Raw genomic sequence first — 22,575 nt, 5'->3', positions numbered from 1 at the left:
CTAAGAAGGCAAAACAATGAGTCCCTGACATCGGTGGCAGAGGAAAGGACCTTGAACAAACTCCGGTCCATCATGAACAACGTCCACCACCCTCTACACGACACCACAGAAGCTCATTCAGTGACAGGCTGCTGTCTCTGTCCTGCACCACCACCAAGTGTTTAAAAAATAAAAAATAAAGACGAACAAAGCCAGAGTCAAGGTGGGCGGCGCAGTGAAATACATGGCTCCATTTTGGTCATCTTCTTCTACTGATGGATTTAGTTGTACTTCTCTTATATTTCAAGCCGACCCGAAGCTTCCCAAAGGGCAAAAACGCTTTGAACACGTATCTTTATGAGATTTTTTTCTACTTCCAGTTGAACTATCATTTCAATGAGGTTAAAGAAATATAATCCATGTAATTGTACCAAGTGTCTCTCATTAAAAACAGCTGTGACAGTAATACGTTAACACAAGTACCACACGAACAGGGATACAAGCATGTTTTTTGGCTTCTCTATAAAAGCTGCTAAGGTATGTGTTCGTTTTGTTCTCCTTATTGTGTGCAACATCAACCAAGATCGTTGTACATCTGAGTGAAGGTGTAAGGTTGCTTTCTCCCTCCCTCATTTCTTTCCTCTCTGTGCTCTCCATTCCTGCTGTCAGGAGACTGCTGTGGCTTTGATCTTTCTATCATTAGTCAGGTATGCAGAGACACCAGCAAACCCACAAACTTCCATTTTCTTTTTTTATCTCCCTTTCTTGCTCTCTTTTTGCGCTCTCCCACGCTCTGGCCAGAGATCACCGGCTGACCTGCTTGTCATCTCAGCTCTCTATCAAAGAGAAAAGGGCAATGTAGTGTCTGCTATCTTTCCTTTAAGCTTGATGTGTACAGAAAGTGACAGTGTCGATGCACTCAGCCAGCTCTCCTGCTATTTTTTTCCACCAAGAGTCTCAGAGGTCTGCCCTTGTTGACCACTAATGATGCATCCCCTGTCTAAAGTCACACATCAGGGCATCTGGAAGTCGGTTTGACACAGTCTGTATTAAAAGATGCATTTGTTCCTCTTTCAGAACTTTACACACTACTCGGTTAAAAGATGAAAGGATCAATCTCTTAAAACAGTTTGCCCATCAGAAATAAGTCTAATATCTCTTTAAACACTCCATAAAAAATAAAGAGCGCCTATGTTTATTTTATTTTATTTCTTAATCAAATGGCGAATGACACTTCTCAGAAAATCTATTCTATCATAAGCTATGAAAGCTCTTCCATAAGGATGAGATCCTTGAATACTTTTCAAGTTTTCTGTCAAATGGAGGCATGGCTGTTCTTTTGATATGATTTCACAGTGGAGCAACACACTGACCTGTATTCAGAGTACGAACTGATTCGAATACACACAACACTTGGTTTGGAGTTAGGCATTCATTACAGCAGAAACATTTTAGTTTTTGTCCATTGTTTACAAGCAGAACGATCTGATGTACATCATTAAAAAGGTGACAATTGGACAAATGGAATTTTGTCGCTGTGGATGTGCACACAGAAATTAAACTGCTTACTGCAGTACACGTGTTGAGCTGTGAATCATGTGCGAGCACCTGCCTGAGGGCTCCCTACATGAGGACCTGGAAACTGATTTTGTATTAGTCACGCAAACAGCACAAAGGACAGAACCTAGTACTACGACTACAAGGTCAGTGACAGGTCAGTAACTTCAAGTAGTGGAAAAGCTTTTTAAGCACAAAACATGATTTATTATCAGCTTGAACTATGATCAGAAATAGAAATTATGCTGAACTAAATGACTAAAGTCACACTTAATGTAAAAGTACAACACAAAAGCATCTGAGAAGCACAAGAGAGACAACAAATATGAAGATTCATTCTTTGTCTTGTCACTTAAATGAGTCTGCGAAGGCACCAGAATTGAGTGAAGCAACATCCACTGTACATGCTTGTCCACCTCTCTATTTAAGCTACATAGTGAAGTTCACTTGTGTTATAGTGACAGCTTGCTGCATCTCAGACCCATGCAGTAACCTCAATACGTTGCTTTCCATTTCATTTGAATAAAGTATTTGTTAAAGTTGCTCACACTAACATGATCAAATGGTCTGTACCACAGAGAGTGTTTGTCATACATTCCAGAGACAAAAAGCTCAGCATCTAAACACAGAAGCCTTAGTTATTCTTCTTATTTTTAAGTACACCACATGGAAAACGGCTTTCAGTTTCATGGCACATCACTTGTACATGTTTAAATATCCTTCACTTCTTTCTCACTTTGCTTCAATTCCCTACCTTCTAGTCTCAAACCAATCGTCCCGCTCCATAGAATTCTGCTTTCTCAACCTTCCTTATTTTATTCCACGTTTTACTTTTGTTAATAATGTTTGCTCAGCTGCATTGGAACAGTCACCAACAAAAAGGTAAGAAAATGACTGCTGAATTTTAGTAAAGCACACAGGAAACTGCACCAAGCAGTCATGCATTTTCTACCAACATGATGCAAGAGGTTTAATCTCAAGGCTTAGATCTACACTTAGAGAAGGATGTAATAGCACAAAACGACCACATGGTGGCAGAACCTTCATATAAAATGCAAATATTAAGAATAAAGGGAACAAGGGTTCTGTCTTGTTATTAAATGCATAATCAAAGGTGACCTTGAGCAAGTTCACCCATGACAACTACAACTGGGTTAAAACAAATATAAAATAAAGCAGTGTACTAATACTCCTATGCATTATATATAAAAAACAGAATAAAAATAACATCTATAAATATATGAAAAGACAGATGGTGACAAAAGACAAAGACATATTTAGTACTCACATTTTCAATGACAAATGTCCATTCCTTGTCTTCAAACTCTTCTGCATGGGGGTCCTGTAAATGCAAGTAAAACATTTTCTGTTTGTTATGTGACTTTCAACACAGCACTGCAACACAGGAAACACACAGTTAATCAGTGAAAGCTCATCTGCTCTTGTAACATTTTCTCTATTCACTCAGTGATCTGGTTATTCTGTCCTTGCATTCTGTATTTGATTTGATTTGATTTATTTATTGGAATAAAGACATATCCAAGGGATAGATCATGACAAAGTGCAAGCACTTATTTCCATCATGGTCCCTGATGTTACTGTCTGTATTTGTGCTTCAAGTGTTTTGCATTACACAGGTAACTTTGGACCACGTGATAATGTACTCTATCTTTGGCTGTGTGTATGTATTGATGTATGCACTAGGCTGATCTAAAATCAGTTTGTGGGATTATAATGTATGCTTCTAATAAACAGACAACCAATCTATATACAAAAAATATCTGTGTTGTGTCCTCTTCCCGTCTTTCCTCCCTGTCAAGTAGTGAGGTGATGGGAGGAGACATTAATGGAGACATGCTGACAGCATAATGGAAAACAGTGCTGGCTTACTGTGCCCTTCACTGCCCTCCGTGACATGCAGAAGCACACACCTAGAACCATTTTCAAACAAAATAAGCATACACCCAAATTGGACCGTTAGACCTGTGCCATTGCTATTCACGTGATTGTATGCAGCCCAGCTCTGGTAAAGCTGGGCAGCCACTCGGCCCAGTGCCAAATCTACCATAATTTAAACTCTATTCTCAGACTTGGACTGCAAAAACATGTGAGAAGCATCTCATGTGCCTCAATCCCAGACCTCAGCCATGCAACTATTGATCCATGTCAGAGAAGCATCCAACAGAGAGGCAGGTTGTGATGGAGAGCTGGTTGCTGTACAGTGACTGAGAGAGAGAATTTCCAGATGGGCTAAAAGACAAATAAATCCAAGCTAATCAACAACCCTCCTTTCATGCACACATTACAATACAATTATTCACAGTTCACCATTTATCAAATAAAAGATGAGCATATCTGAGTAGCAGTTAAACACCACCATGATGTATTTTAATGTCATTCTAGGCTCTTAACCTCTTTGCCTGGTGTTGTCAGATTCAGTTCTTATCTGAATATGAATCTTGTAATACTGCGCTGAGATTTCATTATGCAGTGTGTTTCAACCAATACAGAGAAAAAATATCCCCACATGTAATTGGATTGTCCTACAACCAATCAGAGCCCTTTTGTTGTGAACAAAGTCAACTTCACAACTTGCATAACATATATAACTGTCACTGTTACTCTTCTGTCCATTGCTGCCCAAACTATTTGATTTGCCCACCAGATCTTTGCCAGGGCATAATCAACTTATCCCGGAGGCATTTTCTTCTCTGTAGCGGTTGAAACACGCCCCACAATAAAATCCAAATGGCATGTTACTGGACTCATATACTGATATGAATTAAGTGTGGCTAAGCCAAGCTATAATCAACTTGACTCCAGACTAACATTTTGTGGGCGGGGGATGTTCGGGCCAGCTTCCAGACTAGACTCTAAATATTTCCAAACTGGAATTTGTTATTGTTATTGCCGATGTTATTTTTTAATATTTTTGTCATTACAGACAAGATAAATCAACATAAAATCACCATAGCGTATAATCTGTTTGTTGTAGCCAGAGTGTGTAGTACACAAGCACTGATAGGCTTTTTGTCTGACTGTGCTTGTCCTACACCCCAGGAAATCAATATTCTTGCAGTCTGGCAGAGCAGTCAAACACAACGCCCACATGGACACAAGCACACACAGCAAGTGAAATAGCTTCCACCTGCCCTCAATTTGTAAATGTTCCACTATTTCACAACCACATAAACGGCTTCTAAAAACCAACAGAGCAAGGCATTATGAGCTATCTCGGCTGCATGCATTGTTTCAGTGACGCTGGCACACATAAGTTGCAGGTGAAATATTGTTGTCAATATGTTTCAACATTAACAAAGATCTTCACAGGTAACATACTTTCAACTGCTTTCCTTGCGCGACCAAACATTTACATGTAGTTAGGAAAGTGAAGTTGTCATAGGCCAAGTCTTCACAATTACAACCTTGATGGGCCACCAAGAGGCTGACAGACCACCAAGGGTTGGCTGGTACCATCTGGCCACTGTGTAGTCTGCACATTGCCTCAGTTAAGACTGATTCTGTCTACAGAATGAGACGCAGGAGCACTGCCCAGTAAGGTAAATTTTTAATTTCAGTATTTTCTTGCCATCTTGCAAGTTCAGCTGAGGATGGTGGTTTACATTTCCCTGAGGTATAAGCTACAGTACTACAGAGCTTAACCGTGTCATATTCAGTCAATGCACTGCAGAAATGTCCAATGTCCAAGAGTTATCATTCAAAAATAATTCTGACATAAAATGGGTATGCTGACAGAAAAAGACAGGGCAAAATTGCTGCATCAAAAGTTGCTACAATTATTTTACTTCTAAAATGGGTAGTGTCCTTTTTAAATCCCAGCTTTTTAACTCCGACAAATCTCATATGTTAACAGCCCTTAGCACAGACTACATGATAGAATTTAACCCCTCTCATCCTTACGCCTCTGTAGCCTTTCTAAATAAGCTCACACAACCTGTGCACACTATATTGACAGCACAATGAAGAAAGTCATGCATCTGGCAAGCAAACCACTCAACCAGCCCGAACTAGAAGTAAAAGCTAACTAATATTAAACAAAAATCACACAGGTATTGTTGTCACCTTAGCTACAACAAGTTGATAAGCTGGTGGTTGGGGAAGGATTTGTCTTCCAGTGGTTGAAATTTTCTAAACCTTCAATCCAGCTGCAAAAAGCTTATCAACTACAGAGGCTTTGTTATTTTCTTTGGGCATTATCCAGCGAGTTAACTGCGCCTTCAGTGGCTTTGCTTTGTGTCTCCTTACAAAAACAGCTTTATTACTTCCTCTGGGACAGGAAGTGGAAGTGAAAAGAGACACCAACATGTACAGTGGTGCTATACAAGCATAAGCTTAGAAAACAGTGCCAGTACTCATGAAAGCATATATGTGTACTGTGTCTTTTTACAGATGTCTGAAGATAAAGTCTCAGATTTGTGTGACTATAACACCCATGACACCTGTCTGTCTGCATCAAGTGCCTTGGGATACCTACATTGGTCTTATGAAGTTAATAATATACATAGCTGTGTATGAAAAGTAAAAAGCAACCACCACCTTCATAACACAGATTATACTGTATGTAGTACAGGTATTTGTGGAGAGAGCTCTGGAGGTCTGGTTAAGGCAGTGAAAGAGGTAGTAACAAGACACTGAGCTCTGAGCAGGCCTGTCAGCTCAGGGGCCCGGCATGTTTAAGTAAGCCAGCCACTGTGACAGATACTATCCATACAAGTGTGTCATTTACAGACACAACAGTATTACAATCTCTATACTGATGTCCAGACAAAGAATAAATCAAAAACTGATTTCACTAAAGTTCTCATCTACACTGATGAAACAGCTGTAGCCTACCTTAAAAAGAGTTACTGTTATCTCAACGTTTTCTGGTACAGGCCACACCACAACTCCTCTGTAGGGGTTTTTGATGCCAGGCTGCCAGCTGTGTGCCTGCAGGACAGAAGAAGAGAAAGGAGAACGATTATATTGTGAAATGAGAATAATTAATTTTTGCACTTGTTTCAGAATGCCTCATGACATACAAACCTTAGAGGATTTCCGCCGACTTCTACGTGTCCAAACCACCACCAGTTTGTCTGGTTGCCTGTGAGGTAGAGGAGAAAAGGCAAAGGAATTTATTCATCAAAGTAGAAATCTCTAGTCTGTGCATACATAAACATTTAAGGGCTGCATTAAGGTTTAAAACCTTGATAAGCCTTCTACTACACACACACATACGCGCACCTGCAGAGTCAGTCATGGTATGAATAAATCATGACGAGACAACTAAACCCTGGCTTTGTCTCTGTGGACTGCGGTATACACAAGATACACACACTCAAGCAGAAACACAGTAAGCCTACACACAGATACACAAGGTTAATGTGACATGAACAAAAAAAACTAAAGAGGCTGGGAGTTACGATAGTCTGACCCAGTCCAGCTCAGTCACTCTGAACTGACAGGAAACAAGACAATCAAAAATCAATTACATGAAAATATCAGTAAATAGTGAGAACAAACAAACTGGAGTCAAAATACAAGTCAAATATCTACCATGACTGTTTACATTTAGCATGAAACAAAAGTGGTGTAAGAAATGACACACAAAACACAAACACAAGACAGAAAATCTTCAATAAGACGCTCATCAACAGTGTCCCAACCGTAATATGTTTTTTCCTTAATATACAGTTTGCCAAAAGCCTGCTTAAGCAGATAGAACCCCCAATATGAGCTGTTCATTCTTCAGGTTTCTTCCTGTTTAAATCAAGTTTTTCCATGCCATCGTCTCCTTGGTGGTTGCTCTGTCTGAGGAGGATTCAGACTCTGGGTTCTGTAAAGTATCTTGAGACAATTTGAATTTAAGCTATATAAATAATTTTAAATTGAATTGCAAAGTGCACAGATAAGTAAAGAGTGCATTTGGCACAGCAGTCAGGCTTGGGCTTCTGTAGCAATACGTAATTAGAGTTCTTTATGACTAATCACGGAAAGTAACTTAAAATAATAGTGTTGAGGCAAACATCAATAAACCTTATTGATGTACTACAAAATCTTAAAATCTTCATACGAGTATCACTAACTGCACTGATTCAATGTGTATGTTGTAAGGCATATTGCTGTGTTACCATATATCCCTATCCGTGCTTACTTTGATTTTAAGTAACTGTCAAGCCAGACTTTAGTCCTAGACAACTGTCAGTCGGACTGTGCCAATAAGAGTCCAGGTTTAAGCCCCTCTCTTGCACTGTTGAGTACCCACTCATTGTTCATGAGCACTCCAGATCAAGGGCTGATGATCTGTAGCTGAGCCTGACCTCAGACTTAACAATGGACAAGAGAAAAGGGACAAACTGGCCTACAGGGATTTATTAGAATCACTTTATTGTAATCTGGTGCAATCGATGCAGGTGAATGCAGGTGAATAACCTGACCATGGTATCAATACTGGTGTTAGCATTATAAATCCAGTTCTCAATGTCAGCACTGTACACTTTACAGAGAATATAACGGACCAAGTTTGACAAGACTTTTTGAAAGGTGACAAAAATACTGAACTAAAATGAAATCACCCAATTATGTAGAAGCACACTGAATGGAAGTCAGCGTGGTTAACAATTGATGTGCGAAGAACAACAGCAAAGCTTCCACTCTAGGAACAGAATGACAAACTGTGTGACAGAGAAGACACAAGAGACAAAAGACAGAAGAGCAAAAGGAGAGAGGAAAGTAAAAAAGAGGCAAGAAGGAGAACGACAGATAACAATTTCAGCCTTGAGGAGAGGCCTCACATAGAGAAGCTTTTGTCCAACAACACATGCCATATCAGAGCGCATGCACACGCGCACAAATGTCGCCCTCTGTTTTCTCCCCTTTGTACAGTATTTGCTGTGCTATGAGAAAAATGTAAACCGTTCGCCTGCAGGCTAAGTGACTTCAACACACGTTTTAGCGTTGTTCTTTCTTGTGTTCAGCACCAACCTCAGGGCTACATGATCCCTCCTGCATGGAACCAGACTCAATGAGCCATCAGAGAGGAATGCCACAATAGGTAATACTAATGTGATGAAGATGGTCACGGAGTCCTGGAAATGAGAAGTTTTAATTGTGCCCTCAATCATGACTATAAGAGATGAACTACACAAATATATGTGTATGTCTTAATAATGAATGGTAATATATTTTTGCATGTGTCTTTTATGAATGTATTTTAAAGCATGTATAAGCCTTTCAGTACAGATTATGTGAATGAAACTACAAAAAAGTGTGTAAGAGACAGATATGAAAGAGCCACAAATGTTATTAAAAGGGTCAGAATGCAGATAAAGGTGTAAAAGATAAAAAAAACATGACGAAGAAAAGAAAGAATGATGGAGGAAGATTTTAAGGCTGTGTGTGTGTGGGCTGAAAAGAGATGGCAGATAAGAGTAAAAGTGGGTCAATGGACTCAGCAGGGGCTGAGGAGAAAGTCCTCAGAGACTTTTCAGAAAGCCCATATAAACCCTTCTACATTCACATTTAAGGCATTTAGCTGCTGCTCTCATCCAGACTAAACCAGCAATTAGTGAACATGAAGGTGTTTAAAGTTCCTTTAAAAATACTGCAGCAACACAACAGTCTGTCACCCTGCAGTTACTGTGTAGTCCATGTACAACACTGGTTTAATCGACATCACCTGCCAGCGACATTAATCTTCTATTTTTGAATAAATAAACACTAGATGGACTGTTCAGCATGATTCAGGTGAAGTCATATCTGTATGATGGTTTGTAGCTCCTCCAAGCGTTCTGGCTCTAAAGTTAATAGTAGTAAACCACAACAGTTTCTTTCATGTAGATGCAGAATGTATGTGGTAGCTGGCCCTTGGCTGTAGTTTTTGTGGTGTGTTCAAGTGCAACCTTTTGGCCAAATTACAGTCGGCCATGGTTGTCCTTTGATCGTTCAGTTCAGTCAAGAACGGCAAAGCACACTAAAACATTATTACAGGATTTACAACTCAGTCTAAAATCATGTGTGGGGAAATAGTCTCAAGCCTTCCAATAAAGGGCTGATAAATGCTCCAAGTCCAAAACTTTCCATGTTTTGAGTCCTAACATGTTACGGTGGCCTTTTCACCAAAGTCATTTTTCATCTTCCACCTTTAAAAGGGCTGCTTATCCCTTTAATTACTTTAATCTTTGTATTGTATTTTCAGTCCTTTTTATTTTTAACACGGCAAGTACATTTTCCTGATTATACTTTGGGGGTTTTTTTGTTTTGTTTTTTTTTAAAAAAAAAAAGCTTTTTACTTACAAAAGTGTGATATAAGTTTTATAAACTTTCTTTTAGGTATCCGAGTTTTCCCTTTACTTGCTTATAGCACTAAAAGAACGGCTGATAAAACTACTCTCCAAATGTCCACTACTAATGCTTATCCACCAGTTGTAGATATCGAGGCATCGTTTGCACATGTTTTAAACTATACACCTTTTAATGTTTTGGCCTGGTATGAGGTATCACGTATTTTCAAGTCAAAAAGCTCAAGTTCAAGTTCTCTGACTAAAGTCAACACTTATACTCTTAGGGCCCAAGGGAACAGATGGATGCTTTTGCAAAAATGGAATAATCCCAACATCTCTGACCCATAAGACAATACTGTATGAGCCGCTTAAAACGGAGACACTGAAAACAGCCTGCTCATCATAAAATTGTCTGGATGCATAAATGTGCTTGTGGTAAAACAATTAAGGCTCTGTGCACATGTCAATTAGACTGAATGGTAGGATGTGAAGGGTGTGTCCAGAAGTTGTGGTTGCCAATCTTTACTATAGGCAGGAGGAAGCAACCACTCAACATTTGATATGACAATCCCCAACATTACATCCACACACACTGACTGTATAAACACACAGGCTCAGTTTAGTGCAGTGGTAGGCAATAAAACATAGTGATAAACACAGTGATAAAGTGTCATTTATTTTTAAAAACACAATACTGACTCAGGCAGACTCCAAGAGAGAAAGCTATCCACTAAATAATAATTTCCGTTTTCATCCTGAGCTAAAACGAAAATTAACGAGCTGTATTTCAGGCAATATGTGAGCAGATATAAGTTGAAAAGAGGCAAGAGAAGTGTGTGTGTGCGCGCGTGTGCGTGTGCGTGTGTGTGTGCGCGCGTGTGCGTGTGCGTGTTTTGGAGAGACAGGAAACAGAAAATGGATACTGCATCATTCTTACTAAATGCTGACATTATCCAGCAGAGGAAGGGCTGTGATGTCTCCCGACAGACAACATGTCTGCGTGTCAGTCACTTACATTAAGTAAGAGGAAAAAGTAGATTTATTTGGTTTTAAAGCTGAAACATCACAGACTGCAGAACTGCAATGCATAATAAATCAGATACTGCACTATACACTGCTATATAATCTCTCAGACTAACACCACACACTGTGTCACAGCCATGCATGAAAGCTTTTGTCTTGCAGTATACCGTATAATCAGACAGATGACTGCAATATGACACTTGCAAAAAAAAAAAAAGCTGCATAATATAAAAAGCTGCATAATATAACTGAAGGGATAAGCATACTCCAAGATGACAAAAGATTAGGTACACTAGTGAAAATGAAAGAATTCTAACACTGCCTGGCCAAAAAAAAAGTCGCCACCTGGATTTAACTAAGCAAATAGGTACGAGCCTCCTATTGGATAATTACTGCATGGTAGTGATGCACGATATATCGGCCGCCGATATAATATCGGCCGATATGGTCATTTTTTTACACATCGGTATCGGTCAGGTGTAAAAATAGAGCCGATGTGAACAGGCCGATAATTATTCCTGTGTATTTGATGTGTGTGCAGAGCTAGTGAGCGGAGCTGAGCGGTGCGAATGTCCTGCTCCTCGCTCAGGTGGCTGTTCAGTCGGCCGTTCCTCCGCTCAAATTCACGTCAGGCCGCTCCGCTTAATTTCGCTCCCCGCTCCACCTAAAAGTCCTCCCCCGCTGCAGCGAAATCGCTCCACGCTCGCTCCAATTTAAAAGAGGGAGAAATAACCCTATCAGTTTCCTTTCTAAAATATTTCACGAACTCCATCTTGCCATGGCAATTTTTTTGAAAATGAACGGTTTTGGTTTTATTAGGAAGAAATGAATTCTGGGTGGATTTGGGCACGCGTCAGGCTGGTGGTGTGAGCGGTATCGGAGCGGAACAGAGCGCCCGCTCCGGCCTCTAAATTAACAAGCGCTCCGCGCTCCACCAAAATTCCATCCGCTCCGCCCCTCGCTCGCTCGCGCTCCGCTCACTAGCTCTGATATATAGCAGTAGCTTTCTTCCGCTGCTTAGCATTAGCTAGTTTTTCATATTCTTTGTAGGCTTCGGGATGCTTGTTTTTTAAGTGGGTGATCAAATTGGTTGTGTTGAACGATTTGACACGAGCTCCCCCTCGCATCACCCGGCCTTCACAGTCATTACATACAGCATAGCGAGGAGTCATTACATACAGCATAGGATCCTCTTCAAAGACTTTGAAAAATGACCAAACAGACGACATCTCTGCTCAACTAAAGATTTTTCAATGTTTACAGAAAACAGTATCAGTCATTTTATTTTGCTAAGTGGCTTTGGCCATTTTTTAGGCCTACTACTGTACCTTAAATATTTTTCAATGTTATCAGAATACAGTATCAGTCATTTCTGAAAATAAAATGCAAAAGTAAAAGAAAAAAATGATTTATTGATGATTAATGATTTTGATTATCATAAAAATGTGTTTCATATATATATATCGACATCGGTAAATATCGGTATCGGCCATAACAGCAATATTAACATCGGTTATCGGTATCGGCCAGAATTTTGACATCGGTGCATCACTACTGCATGGGTCATTATCTTTCAGCTGGCAACAAGTTATTTAACCCCAACTGATGCAATGAGTAGCTTCTCATTTATTAAACAACCATGTCGAAAGACACATCCTGTGGTCGTGGAAAAGATGTTAGTCTGTTTGAGCAGGGTCAAGTCACTGGCATGCATCAAGCAGAGAAAACATTTAAGGAGACTGAAAGAAACTACTAAAATTGGGTTAAGAACTATTCAACATATTATTAAAAACTGGAAGGATAGTGTGGAACCATCGTCGTCAAAGAAGAAATGTGGTCGGGAAAAAAAATCCTGACTGATCGTGACCGGCGATCACTTAAACGTTTGATGAAACCAAATTGAAGGAAAACAACAGTAGAACTCAGGGCTATGTTTGATAGTGAAAGTAAGAACATTTCCACACGTACAATGTGAAGGGAACTCAAGGGGTGGGGACTGAACAGCTGTGTAGCCGTAAGAAAACCACTAATCAGTGAGGCTAACTGGAAAAAAAAGGCTTCAGTTTGCTACGAAGCATCCAGATTGGACTCTGGAGCAATGGAAGAAGGTCATGTGATGGGTGCATCAGGATAAGAAGAGAGGCAGATGTGGCAGTGCTATGATCTGGGGTTGCTGCAGTTGCTCAGGTCTAGGTTCAGCAACATTATGTGTCCAAAGAATGAGGTCAGCTGACTACCTGAATATACTGAATGACCAGGTTATTCCATCAATGGATTTTTTCTTCCCTGATGGCACGGGCATATTCCAAGATGACAATGCCAGGATTCATGGGGCTCAAATTGTAAAAGAGTGGTTCAGGGAGCATGAGACATCATTTTCACACATGGATTGGCCACCACAGAGTCCAGACCTTAACCCCATTGAGAATCTTTGGGATGTGCTGGAGAAGGCTTTGTACAGTGGTCAGACTCTCCCATCATCAATACAAGATCTTGATGAAAAAATAATGCAACACTGGATGGAAATAAATCTGGTGACATTGCAGAAGATTATCGAAACAATGCCACAGTGAATGTGTGCTGTAATGAAAGCTAAAGGGAGTACAACGAAATATTGTAGTGTGTGACCTTTTTTTTTTTGGTGGCGACTTTTTTTTTGGCTTTTTGTATATGTGTCCTGCACTAAATCGTCTATCCTTTATGTCTGTTATAATGTTCAGTTTCTGTTGAAACAGCGTCAGAAAAGTGGCCATTCAACCAGATGATAATTTTGGAGGACGTAGTTTGTGGTGCTTTTAAACACGATTAAACTTAACACAAGTATTTCTGCTACTTATCTTAGCCCACTGACTAAAATGGGGTTGTCAAAATAATAGAAATATGTGTCGGTTCAACACAATGCAATTGAATAGTACAAAAGCTACATACCTTAACCTTCATGAAGATAAGATGTAGTGCAGGACTGTTATAACAGAATGCAAGCAACAGTATGATCCACACCTTTACTCCTACTCTACCGGGGAGTCTCTCTTTAACTAAGAAAATTACAATAGGTTAGATTATTACAATAAGAACTGCTAGAGAAGTTTGTATTTTTTCTTATATGGAAGGTGGATGTAAAATCTCAATGATAGCCTTTTCATGACTTTACAAAATAATACTGTGACTGGTTAATTTGCTTCTGATATTTTAACAACTGCAACAACTGCTCAGTACCAAAGATCCAGTCAAAACAAAAGAAATGACACAGCAAGAGCCCCATCATGAAACCCTTAGCTAAAGAATGTATTTTTTATACCTGACCTACTTGGCAGTTTGTGATTCAGCATCAAGAGGATGGCTGGGAGCTATGAAGAGACAAATGAAACGTAAAAGGGGAAGAAAGAAAGCAACAGACTGCTTTCACTCTGCTGTACTGTCTGTGAGACTGCGGCCTTTGCTATCAAGACACATGTAGCAGTGTAAACACAATCTGTGTCACTGTCACACTCCAGATTGCTCACGAAATCCAGCACACACAACACACACAAACACGCACATCACATACTAGCTAGGAAAGGAAAAGTGATATTTTAATAAAATCATTTAAGCCTGTTGACTTACCAACTGCTTTAATTTAATTTCTGGATTTGTTTGCAAGCTTTCTCTAGTTTTATGATTTTTCCACTGAAGAAACTGTTTATTTGTCCAAATCCAATGTCTTTCTTTCCATAAAAAGGCTCAAGACGATATTTTAAAAGCCCCTGGAATTCCTATCAAAGTCAGTTGGGACCAGAAGTTGCGCTAGACTTTTTCGTTTTTCGTTTTTGTCTGTCATTTTGACTGAGAGGGGCATAAAAATCCCGTCATAATCAATTTTTTAAACATTCACATTTTTTAAAAAAATGGTCAATGACGGAAAATATTCAGTTAACGCGACCCCTGGTTGGGACAGAGGGATAAATTTTATCCGTCCTACTTTTATTACCTTTTTAAAGCTCCCAAGCTTCTAACTTTTTAATCAAGGAGTGTACTGAGCTTTAAAATCAGATTGTGCTGTGAGGGTGATTTAAAAAGCTTCTGTGGGCAAGACATCATCATTTAAGCAAACGCCAGCTTTTAAGCCCACCCACAGACTGTTTTACAGGTAATTTGAGTGCAATGAATCTTCATAATTCATTTTGAGACCCCAAGATCTGCTGTATGTTTCCAGAATTTAAATTAGAAATGTGCATGTCTGTTCCTCTACACTTTACACTTTGCAGTCCCTTGACCTCAATGCTGCAAGTCAGACATAACCCTTTTGAGTGACAGCAACTCACTAATCAGCTTGCTTGACTGTGGCTGAATGTGTAATCTTTGTAATTATTGTAACTGCAGCCTTACAAAGTTTTACAGAGCAATCAACAACAAGTAAGTGTTTGGCCTCATTTACATATTTTACCAGTCCAATTGGCCCTCTGTATCCAGCTGTTTCACATCAACTGTTCGATGAAGGCTAACATCAATATAGTATAAAATACAGAGTGGAGTCTGAATTGGGACAGTGCAATATATATCTGCAAACCTATTTTATCCCAATGGGGACTTGAAGACGTAAAGAACGAAGATTACCTCTGAAGCAGCTGCCCTTTATATTCAGTCTGGTTTGTTTCAAGACAGAAGCTGTCCATCAAGCACAGATATGTGAAGACAGCCACAGCTGAGAGTTTAGCAGCGGAGAAAAACTAGTGGATGTCAACTTAGGCCAATCATTGGTCTAACATGACTGAGAAGAAGAGAGACTAAGTAAGAGCAAGTTACATGAAATAAAGTAGGCAGGTTGGATGGAGAAAGTTAAGATCAGAGGCTCCATCTGTCCCCCTCAGGGACAGAGGTCAAGTTAGAGTTACTTAAATCCTACCTTTTGAAAAGACAAGTGAGAAGCAGGGAAGAGGGAACTGTCACAAAAAAAAGGATTTAAAGTGGAGATTAACGGCTAGGAGAAAATAAATGTTCAGTTTGCTGACAGAACTATAAGGACTTGAGTGAAGTGTAGGAGATCAGAGCTGGTGAGCGATGAAACTGACGACCGTGCAACAAGATTTAAAATTTGACCAACTGCTTGACTGAACTAAGGTTCTGAGAAGGCAAGCTCAAAGTGAAGCATTATCTATGCCAACAACTGAGTCTCAAGTCGTTCTACTGTTTAACTCTCATGAGAAAGAAAGAAGTGAAACTCTTGAGCAAACTTTGGCTTTTACATTGGCAGGCAAAAAAAACCCATCAAGCATGGAGATGATGGTGATCATCTATCTGGCTCTCTAATAAAAAAATACCCTGCCTGAATTAATGCAAACATACAAATTAGAAGAAACCAGGGGACAAAGTAATCAACACACAGGAAACCGTAGCCAATATACAAGTTACTTCAACTTAACTTAAAGGCACAGGCAGAGACTGTGCATGGTTGTGTTTAGGAGTAAAATAAACAAGAATTTCATATAAAGCTACCAGTCATCAGGGTAAATAAGGTAATAAGAATCACCCCTCTCTCAACAAGTACTCTCCCTGACCAGCTGGCTAACCGCCGCAGGGAGTGACTAACACAGTAGGAATCACAACCATCATGTGCCAAAGAGGACCAGCAGAGAAACAAGGAGCCCTGCTGAGGACAGTAATGTCTATTTCTTAAGGCAGTGACAACATGAGCAGTCAGGTGATGGTTGCAACAGCACTGATGTTAATTATCAATCAAACTTATTTTCTATTTTACTCACAGATGAAAAATAATAAAATGTTACCATTGAACTGGGTATTTTGAAATTTGTTGATTGTGGCTTGGAGCACATATAACATGAGATTTTTCTTAACAGGATATTTAATCAGTGAAAAAAGTATGTTTTGTTGTTGCAGTGACTGGAAGTATTTTATATCCAATCACTGCAGCAGGATGTTTTTCCTAAATTCCACAAATACAGTTTTTTATAACAGGGTTTCCAAGCTGTACAGTGATATAGTTATGGTTTGTGGTGTTGCGCTGTCATCGAGACACATATACAGTAAAATCCAGCCTGCAGATGCTGCAGGAACACTCTGCAGGCTGATAAATGATGAGCAGTCTCAAGGGACTTGTGTGTTTCTCTGCCTGACAGCAGCAAAGCGAAACACACCAGCAGAGTTTTCATCACATTTAACACCCCATTGACTGCTCCACAACCCTGCAATGTTTCATGTCGCTTGGTGTGCTTATGTGTGTGTGAGAGGAGTGTGTAAATGCCTGTTCGTGTCCATAACTGCAGCACTAAACAACTACACTTGGGTAGGTTCCACTGCAAGGCAGTTAAAATGACATTACTGAAATAAAAAGTGGGGAGGGGAGGCAGAGAGACGGCAGATCTAGTAATCAAGAGATAAAAGAAAGAGAGCGAGGTAAAGAAGGATAAAAGAAAAAGACAGAGAGAACAGCATTAACGGCAGTCTGAGACGGCCCAGATCAGTGTAAGAAAACAATTACAAAATCATAAAAGGAGATTAAGAGCTGCAAGCTGTAGTGAGAGGACAAAACCACTGAATATTTTATAATTAAGTGATGAGCAAGCACTCAAGTGACAACAACTCAAGCATCAACTATGCAAAAGGCAAAAATATGGCATTCGAATGGGATCATTACAGTGTAAATTTTCAAAAACATTTAAAGACAAACGAAAAAGCAGGGATGATACCACACTGGAATAAAGTCACTGAATCATGTGAGGGGGTTTGATTGCCTCAAAAAACCTATATGCAATTCATCCAAAATTCCTACAGAAGAGAAACAACTGCTCTGTACTATTATCTGGCAATAAAACCAACCTCTGCTGCCAAACTTTTACTCAGGAATCTGTCAAGGCCTTCGAATTTGAATAGAATGGAGAGCCACGTCAGACAAGTTGGCAGGAAGATGCTTTTCTGGCAGAGACATGATGGACGCTTGCCATGGCGTTCAACAGAAGACAACATGTCACAGCCTGACACACGCTGGTCACTTACACTGAAATAGTTAGCCATTAGTCAACTGTCAGCCCTGATGCTTGAACTGGGAAACTCATTCACATTTCTGGCATTTAGCAACACTTTTAATGAAGTAATTCAAGGAGGTAGAGTGTCTGTGTTTTGCTCATGAACAATTCAGACTGGAGAATCAAGGTTTTACCTTTCAGAAAAACAATATAATTTTAAGTATCTTATAAATGTGCAGCTTAGAAATACCTTACATTCAGAAAAAGAGTTAATCAGAAGTGCCTCTGTCGATCCCAGCATACCACCACCACATCTTTGCCATGCTTGTCGACACATCTTTTAACCAACAAAACTGATGTTGTCCGTGAACCGTTTTTTAATCACACAGGTTGACTAAAACACATTCTTGCTAAAAACAAATAGTATGAAGTGCACATTTAGGCTAAATAGTACACATATTAAACAGGACAAAAATATTTTTGTCTGGGAAATTGCAAAAAAATATTAAATATCAAAATATAATACTTGTACATTTGTAGGCCAACAGGTGCAATACGTCAAAAATAAAAAGAATGACATCTCATATAGCTATGCATTGAATATGAGTACCTGATGCTTTCTATGTTTACAGATATCCACTTTAATGATAACTATGAGATCGGTTAGAAATTGAAAGCCTGCTCACTAAATCACTCATCAGCGTGATATCTGCAGAATACAAACTTAAGTTACCTGGCGGGGACAGGCTGTATCGAAATGAAAGCCCATATGATTCACTTGACTTCCAGACCTTCATATATTATAGCCAGAAATTAGCATTTTGTCTAAAAGCACAGACAAAGCTCAGATCAGTTTATTTTTTTCCAGTTTATCCTTCTTGTAAATTCAATCTCATATGGACTAGGAGAAAGCCACACACGTGACAGTCCTATAAATTGCAGTTGGTTCATTTAATGCAACTATTCACAGTTTATGGGATGGTGCAGACTCAAGGAAGCTACTTTTGTGTGCGTGCTACAAAAAAATATATTTTTTTTCAGACATGTATCCACTGCATACACATTAGTTCATACTAATCAACAAGAGGAGGTGCATTCTATGTGACACCTTGTGCATGCACACGGGATGACATTTTAATGCTTTGTTATACCTTGTGCTTCCATAATTTACTGCGTGACACTGAACTTTCCTCTCATCAATGCTTGTAAAATGTAGATGTTTTATTAGGTAATGATAGCCCAGCTAATGATAATTATAGAGTCAGTCAACCAGTCAGGTACACAGCCAGCCAGATCACATAAGCTGATCAGAGATCTCGTGACAACATTAAGCTATTCTAATCACACACTGATTTTTGTTGCAAGTTTAACAGAATTACAGATGGCTCTCAGAGAAATGTGCCAGGCAAACACAAGCATCTGAAGCAAATGAAAGCCTAATATACCCAGAAAATATAATCACTAGAGCAGAATACAGGAAAATGCATGCAGAAAACACTTAACTATAATTGAGACTAAACATAACTAGAAGCGGATTTATGAATTTCTGTTTGAAATGTACACGAATGATCACAAAAGCATAAAATACTGTTCCCTTTTCGTCAAAGATGTTCTAAAAGGCCGAGCTGCAACACTGACTGGTGCTTCATTTCACTGGCAGACAAAAACACTGAACTCATTAATGTTTTAATGGTTAATCAGAATTGATTCTTGAGTGTGTAATGGGTGCGTGAGTGAAATGCAAACTCCCTGATCTCCACGGATCAGCCGACTAGACCAACAAGAGCTTTAAAACTGGACAATATGACAGGAAACTCCCCACATGACCACTGTCCTGCTATCAGCGGGGGGGCAAAAATAATGTTAAGCTCATTCACTCTCAAAAAAAGATCTTGTGCTTTTGACACCGAGATGCTCCAACTGTCTGACTCTATTACGTACTTGTGTTGGCAACTTGGCTTAGCCAAGATGCACAACGCGTTATGCTAGAACATCAAGAAAGAGTCAAATTCCAAAATATTTATACTGACTGAATTACAATGTTCATAAAATTTCAAACTACTGTCATATGACAAGAGGCCTCAAGTACCTGATCACCTACGGCACAGGAATCAGACATAAAGAACCACACACCCTTGAACCTCTTATCTACAGACTGTTTGAAGTGTTCTCCAAAAGCATCTAGTCTTTGAGTGTCAGCCAAGTGTGCAAAAATGCTTTTACATTTCACACAATGTACATTCAAAACCCCCACACCTTTATGTATGGGGTCACACACACACGAGCGCCAACACAAAATAAGAATTCAGCCTTTCTTCCTGCTATTGATTCCAGATATTAAAAGCCGTGGATTTTCAAAATTACTTCTGAAGGCTTTGGTATTTGAGGACAATTTGAGCTCGAGGGACTGTTTCCAGTCTGCGTAGATGGAAAATATTCACTGGAACAATAACATACCGTACTGATGAAGTCCAAGGAGTGCCAAATCAGAGCGCCAGTGCTTTCTCATACAGAAATATTCACTCGAAGACATGTAGATAGTCTGAGGCAAAATGTTCAGCCACACATTGGATGTAAAGACTGACACATCTCACACTGGAAGACATTTAAATACTATTTTATGTCGGAAAGCTACTTTTTAATATATATATATATATATATAGTCTATAAACAGGTGGTATGTGACAAAAATCTGAGCACTCTTAATCTAGGAGGGTTGATAAATACAAATTTGAGGCCTGTATAAATCACTATAATCCTGAACAACTGTAGATAAAAACATCATATGGTTATGTAGACTCGATTATGATGTTTGAGAACATTACAGAACCAGTTCTAATTGCAAAACACAGAATACTAGTGAGTATATGCAGAGCCCACCCACCCTTTGCTCTGGGAAGAGATGTACATTTTTCTCATTCCATTCTTCAACACGTTAACATCTGTCCCAGGTCGAAGCTGTGTTAGTCACGCCTACGGCAAGCAATTCAGGAATCTGTACCTGCAGGCTACATCTTTACAAGCCTCGGGTTTTCCCTCATTACAGGACATACGAGTGCAGGCACAAGTGAAGCATATATCCACCTACAGTACCGCTCCATTTCATCTTCACCTCTGAGAACACACACGGTAGCACATGCACCTCTTTGTACTTAATTTCATTCATTCATTTGACACTTTTGGATACTTCTACACAGTGGTTGTTGCAATATGAAAAGCTGCTACACTCAATCAAGTGTATTAGTATCAGTAAAAACTGATTATTCTAGACACAAAAAACTTTTGGATAAATAGTATTGGCACAGATAAGTGACAAGCGGGAGAGCTGACAGACTGACAGAAGTTTTTTAGGTCTTAGCTGCTTTTATTTTTAGTACCTTAATATAAAATTAAGCTCCTCTAATGATATTATTATCTACACACTGTCCGTTCATGCACACTAGGGCAAGATCCCAATTTCTGCCCACTTCCTGGAGGTCAGGAAATCAGCTGGTGAGTTTAGAAGTAGTTTGCTCAAGAACACATCAAGACAGTGAAAGCAGCTACAACCCAGCCCATCTGGTTAAATAGAAATCTCTATGCCTGTCAGGCTTCTTACTGAAGACTCGAACCAAACAAATTCAACACACACACACAGACAAAAACATAGCAATTTAACAAGGGAGCTGGGCCCCTCCCAGCATACAGGCATGCCTGCACACCAAGGAGACAGTGTGTGAATTATGGCCACCAGGAACCAGCTCAGCATTCCACCACAGACAGAGACACACACAGTTTTCATATGGCTTCAATGACAGCACTATGGTTGCATGTTACTGGCAAAAAAAAACTCACCATTTCTTTGTGCATTCCACCATTAGTTCCTGATAGGAAGCCACGAACTGGAATTTGGACGCATGCTTCCCCACACGTTGCAGTCTCTTCCAAACCGAGGCCATGTTTCTTTGGATAGTTTCTGTGTGCCTATCCCCTCCTGGACTTCCTTCTTTGGGCTTCCTTCGCACGTATTTACGCTAATGTTTATATGTATCTGAGCATATCCAGCCCGCATAAAGACATAGTTAATGTTTCACCGGAAAACAAAGACGAGGTTACACATCCAGTTTTGACCAAGGACCTTTAAAAACTGCGCTATAAATCCAAATGTAAGGGCATAAAATCTCTGCAGGAGTAGTCGAGGTCTGATTTGACGGAGCGCATGATGCTAAAAAGAAAACCATTCGAAGTGCATGAAGACAAATCCACTGGGGATAAATGTCATATTTTCATCTTGTGATCCTCCTGAAAAAGACAGAAAAATGATAGTAAGTTGAGCAGCAAGCAGACTGTACGCCCTGGTATTATAAAGTAACCAACGCCAAGTATCTCCACTAAAGGTTCCCCGACACGGAGATGCTGTGCCCGCTGCTCCGTTATCGTTGACTGGAGCTCTGCAGATCTTACAACAAACCAGTTTATCTACATCGCCATCATTAACACTCTGTTGGTGTATAGAAATGTGATGAGGATTCCAGCACTTCTGCTGCCAACACGGCATGCCGGGGGGCTATTTACTGGCGTGGCGATCCAACTTGGGATGTTTGGCCATAAGATATGATTTATTTATTTTTTTATGGAAAGAGGAGCAGTGACATTACACTAAAATAAGTCGTCTTGTCCACCCAGTCAACTAACATTACTATGAGAAATAATATTGGAAACTGGGACTCGTATACCCATTTTGTAAACAGTGAATATTTGGTGGAATGCCTCTGAATCCAGGGAATAGCCTGAGC

General features: G+C 39.7%; 1 protein-coding gene across 4 annotated transcripts in view; it reads right to left on the bottom strand.

Moving 5' to 3' along the window:
* Positions 1-22,575, bottom strand: part of ehbp1 (EH domain binding protein 1) — a 131,006-nt gene that overhangs the window by 107,959 nt on the left and 472 nt on the right. For 3 of the 4 annotated variants that reach the window (XM_084561373.1, XM_084561375.1, XM_084561376.1), the window contains exons 2-5: positions 21,635-22,081; positions 6,583-6,640; positions 6,391-6,486; positions 2,825-2,878 (exon numbers count right to left, since the gene is read on the bottom strand). In XM_084561373.1, the coding sequence (XP_084417499.1) occupies positions 2,825-2,878; positions 6,391-6,486; positions 6,583-6,640; positions 21,635-21,738 (312 nt within the window). In that variant the 5' untranslated portion in view covers positions 21,739-22,081. Of the gene's footprint in view, positions 1-2,824; positions 2,879-6,390; positions 6,487-6,582; positions 6,641-21,634; positions 22,143-22,575 lie in introns of those variants that run through there. The other variant, XM_084561374.1, reaches the window with a different exon arrangement.

Source organism: Chelon labrosus (genome assembly GCF_963514085.1).
Source record: "Chelon labrosus genome assembly, chromosome: 15".
Taxonomy (NCBI): Eukaryota; Metazoa; Chordata; class Actinopteri; order Mugiliformes; family Mugilidae; genus Chelon; species Chelon labrosus.
This window is presented reverse-complemented; position numbering and strand designations above follow the sequence as displayed.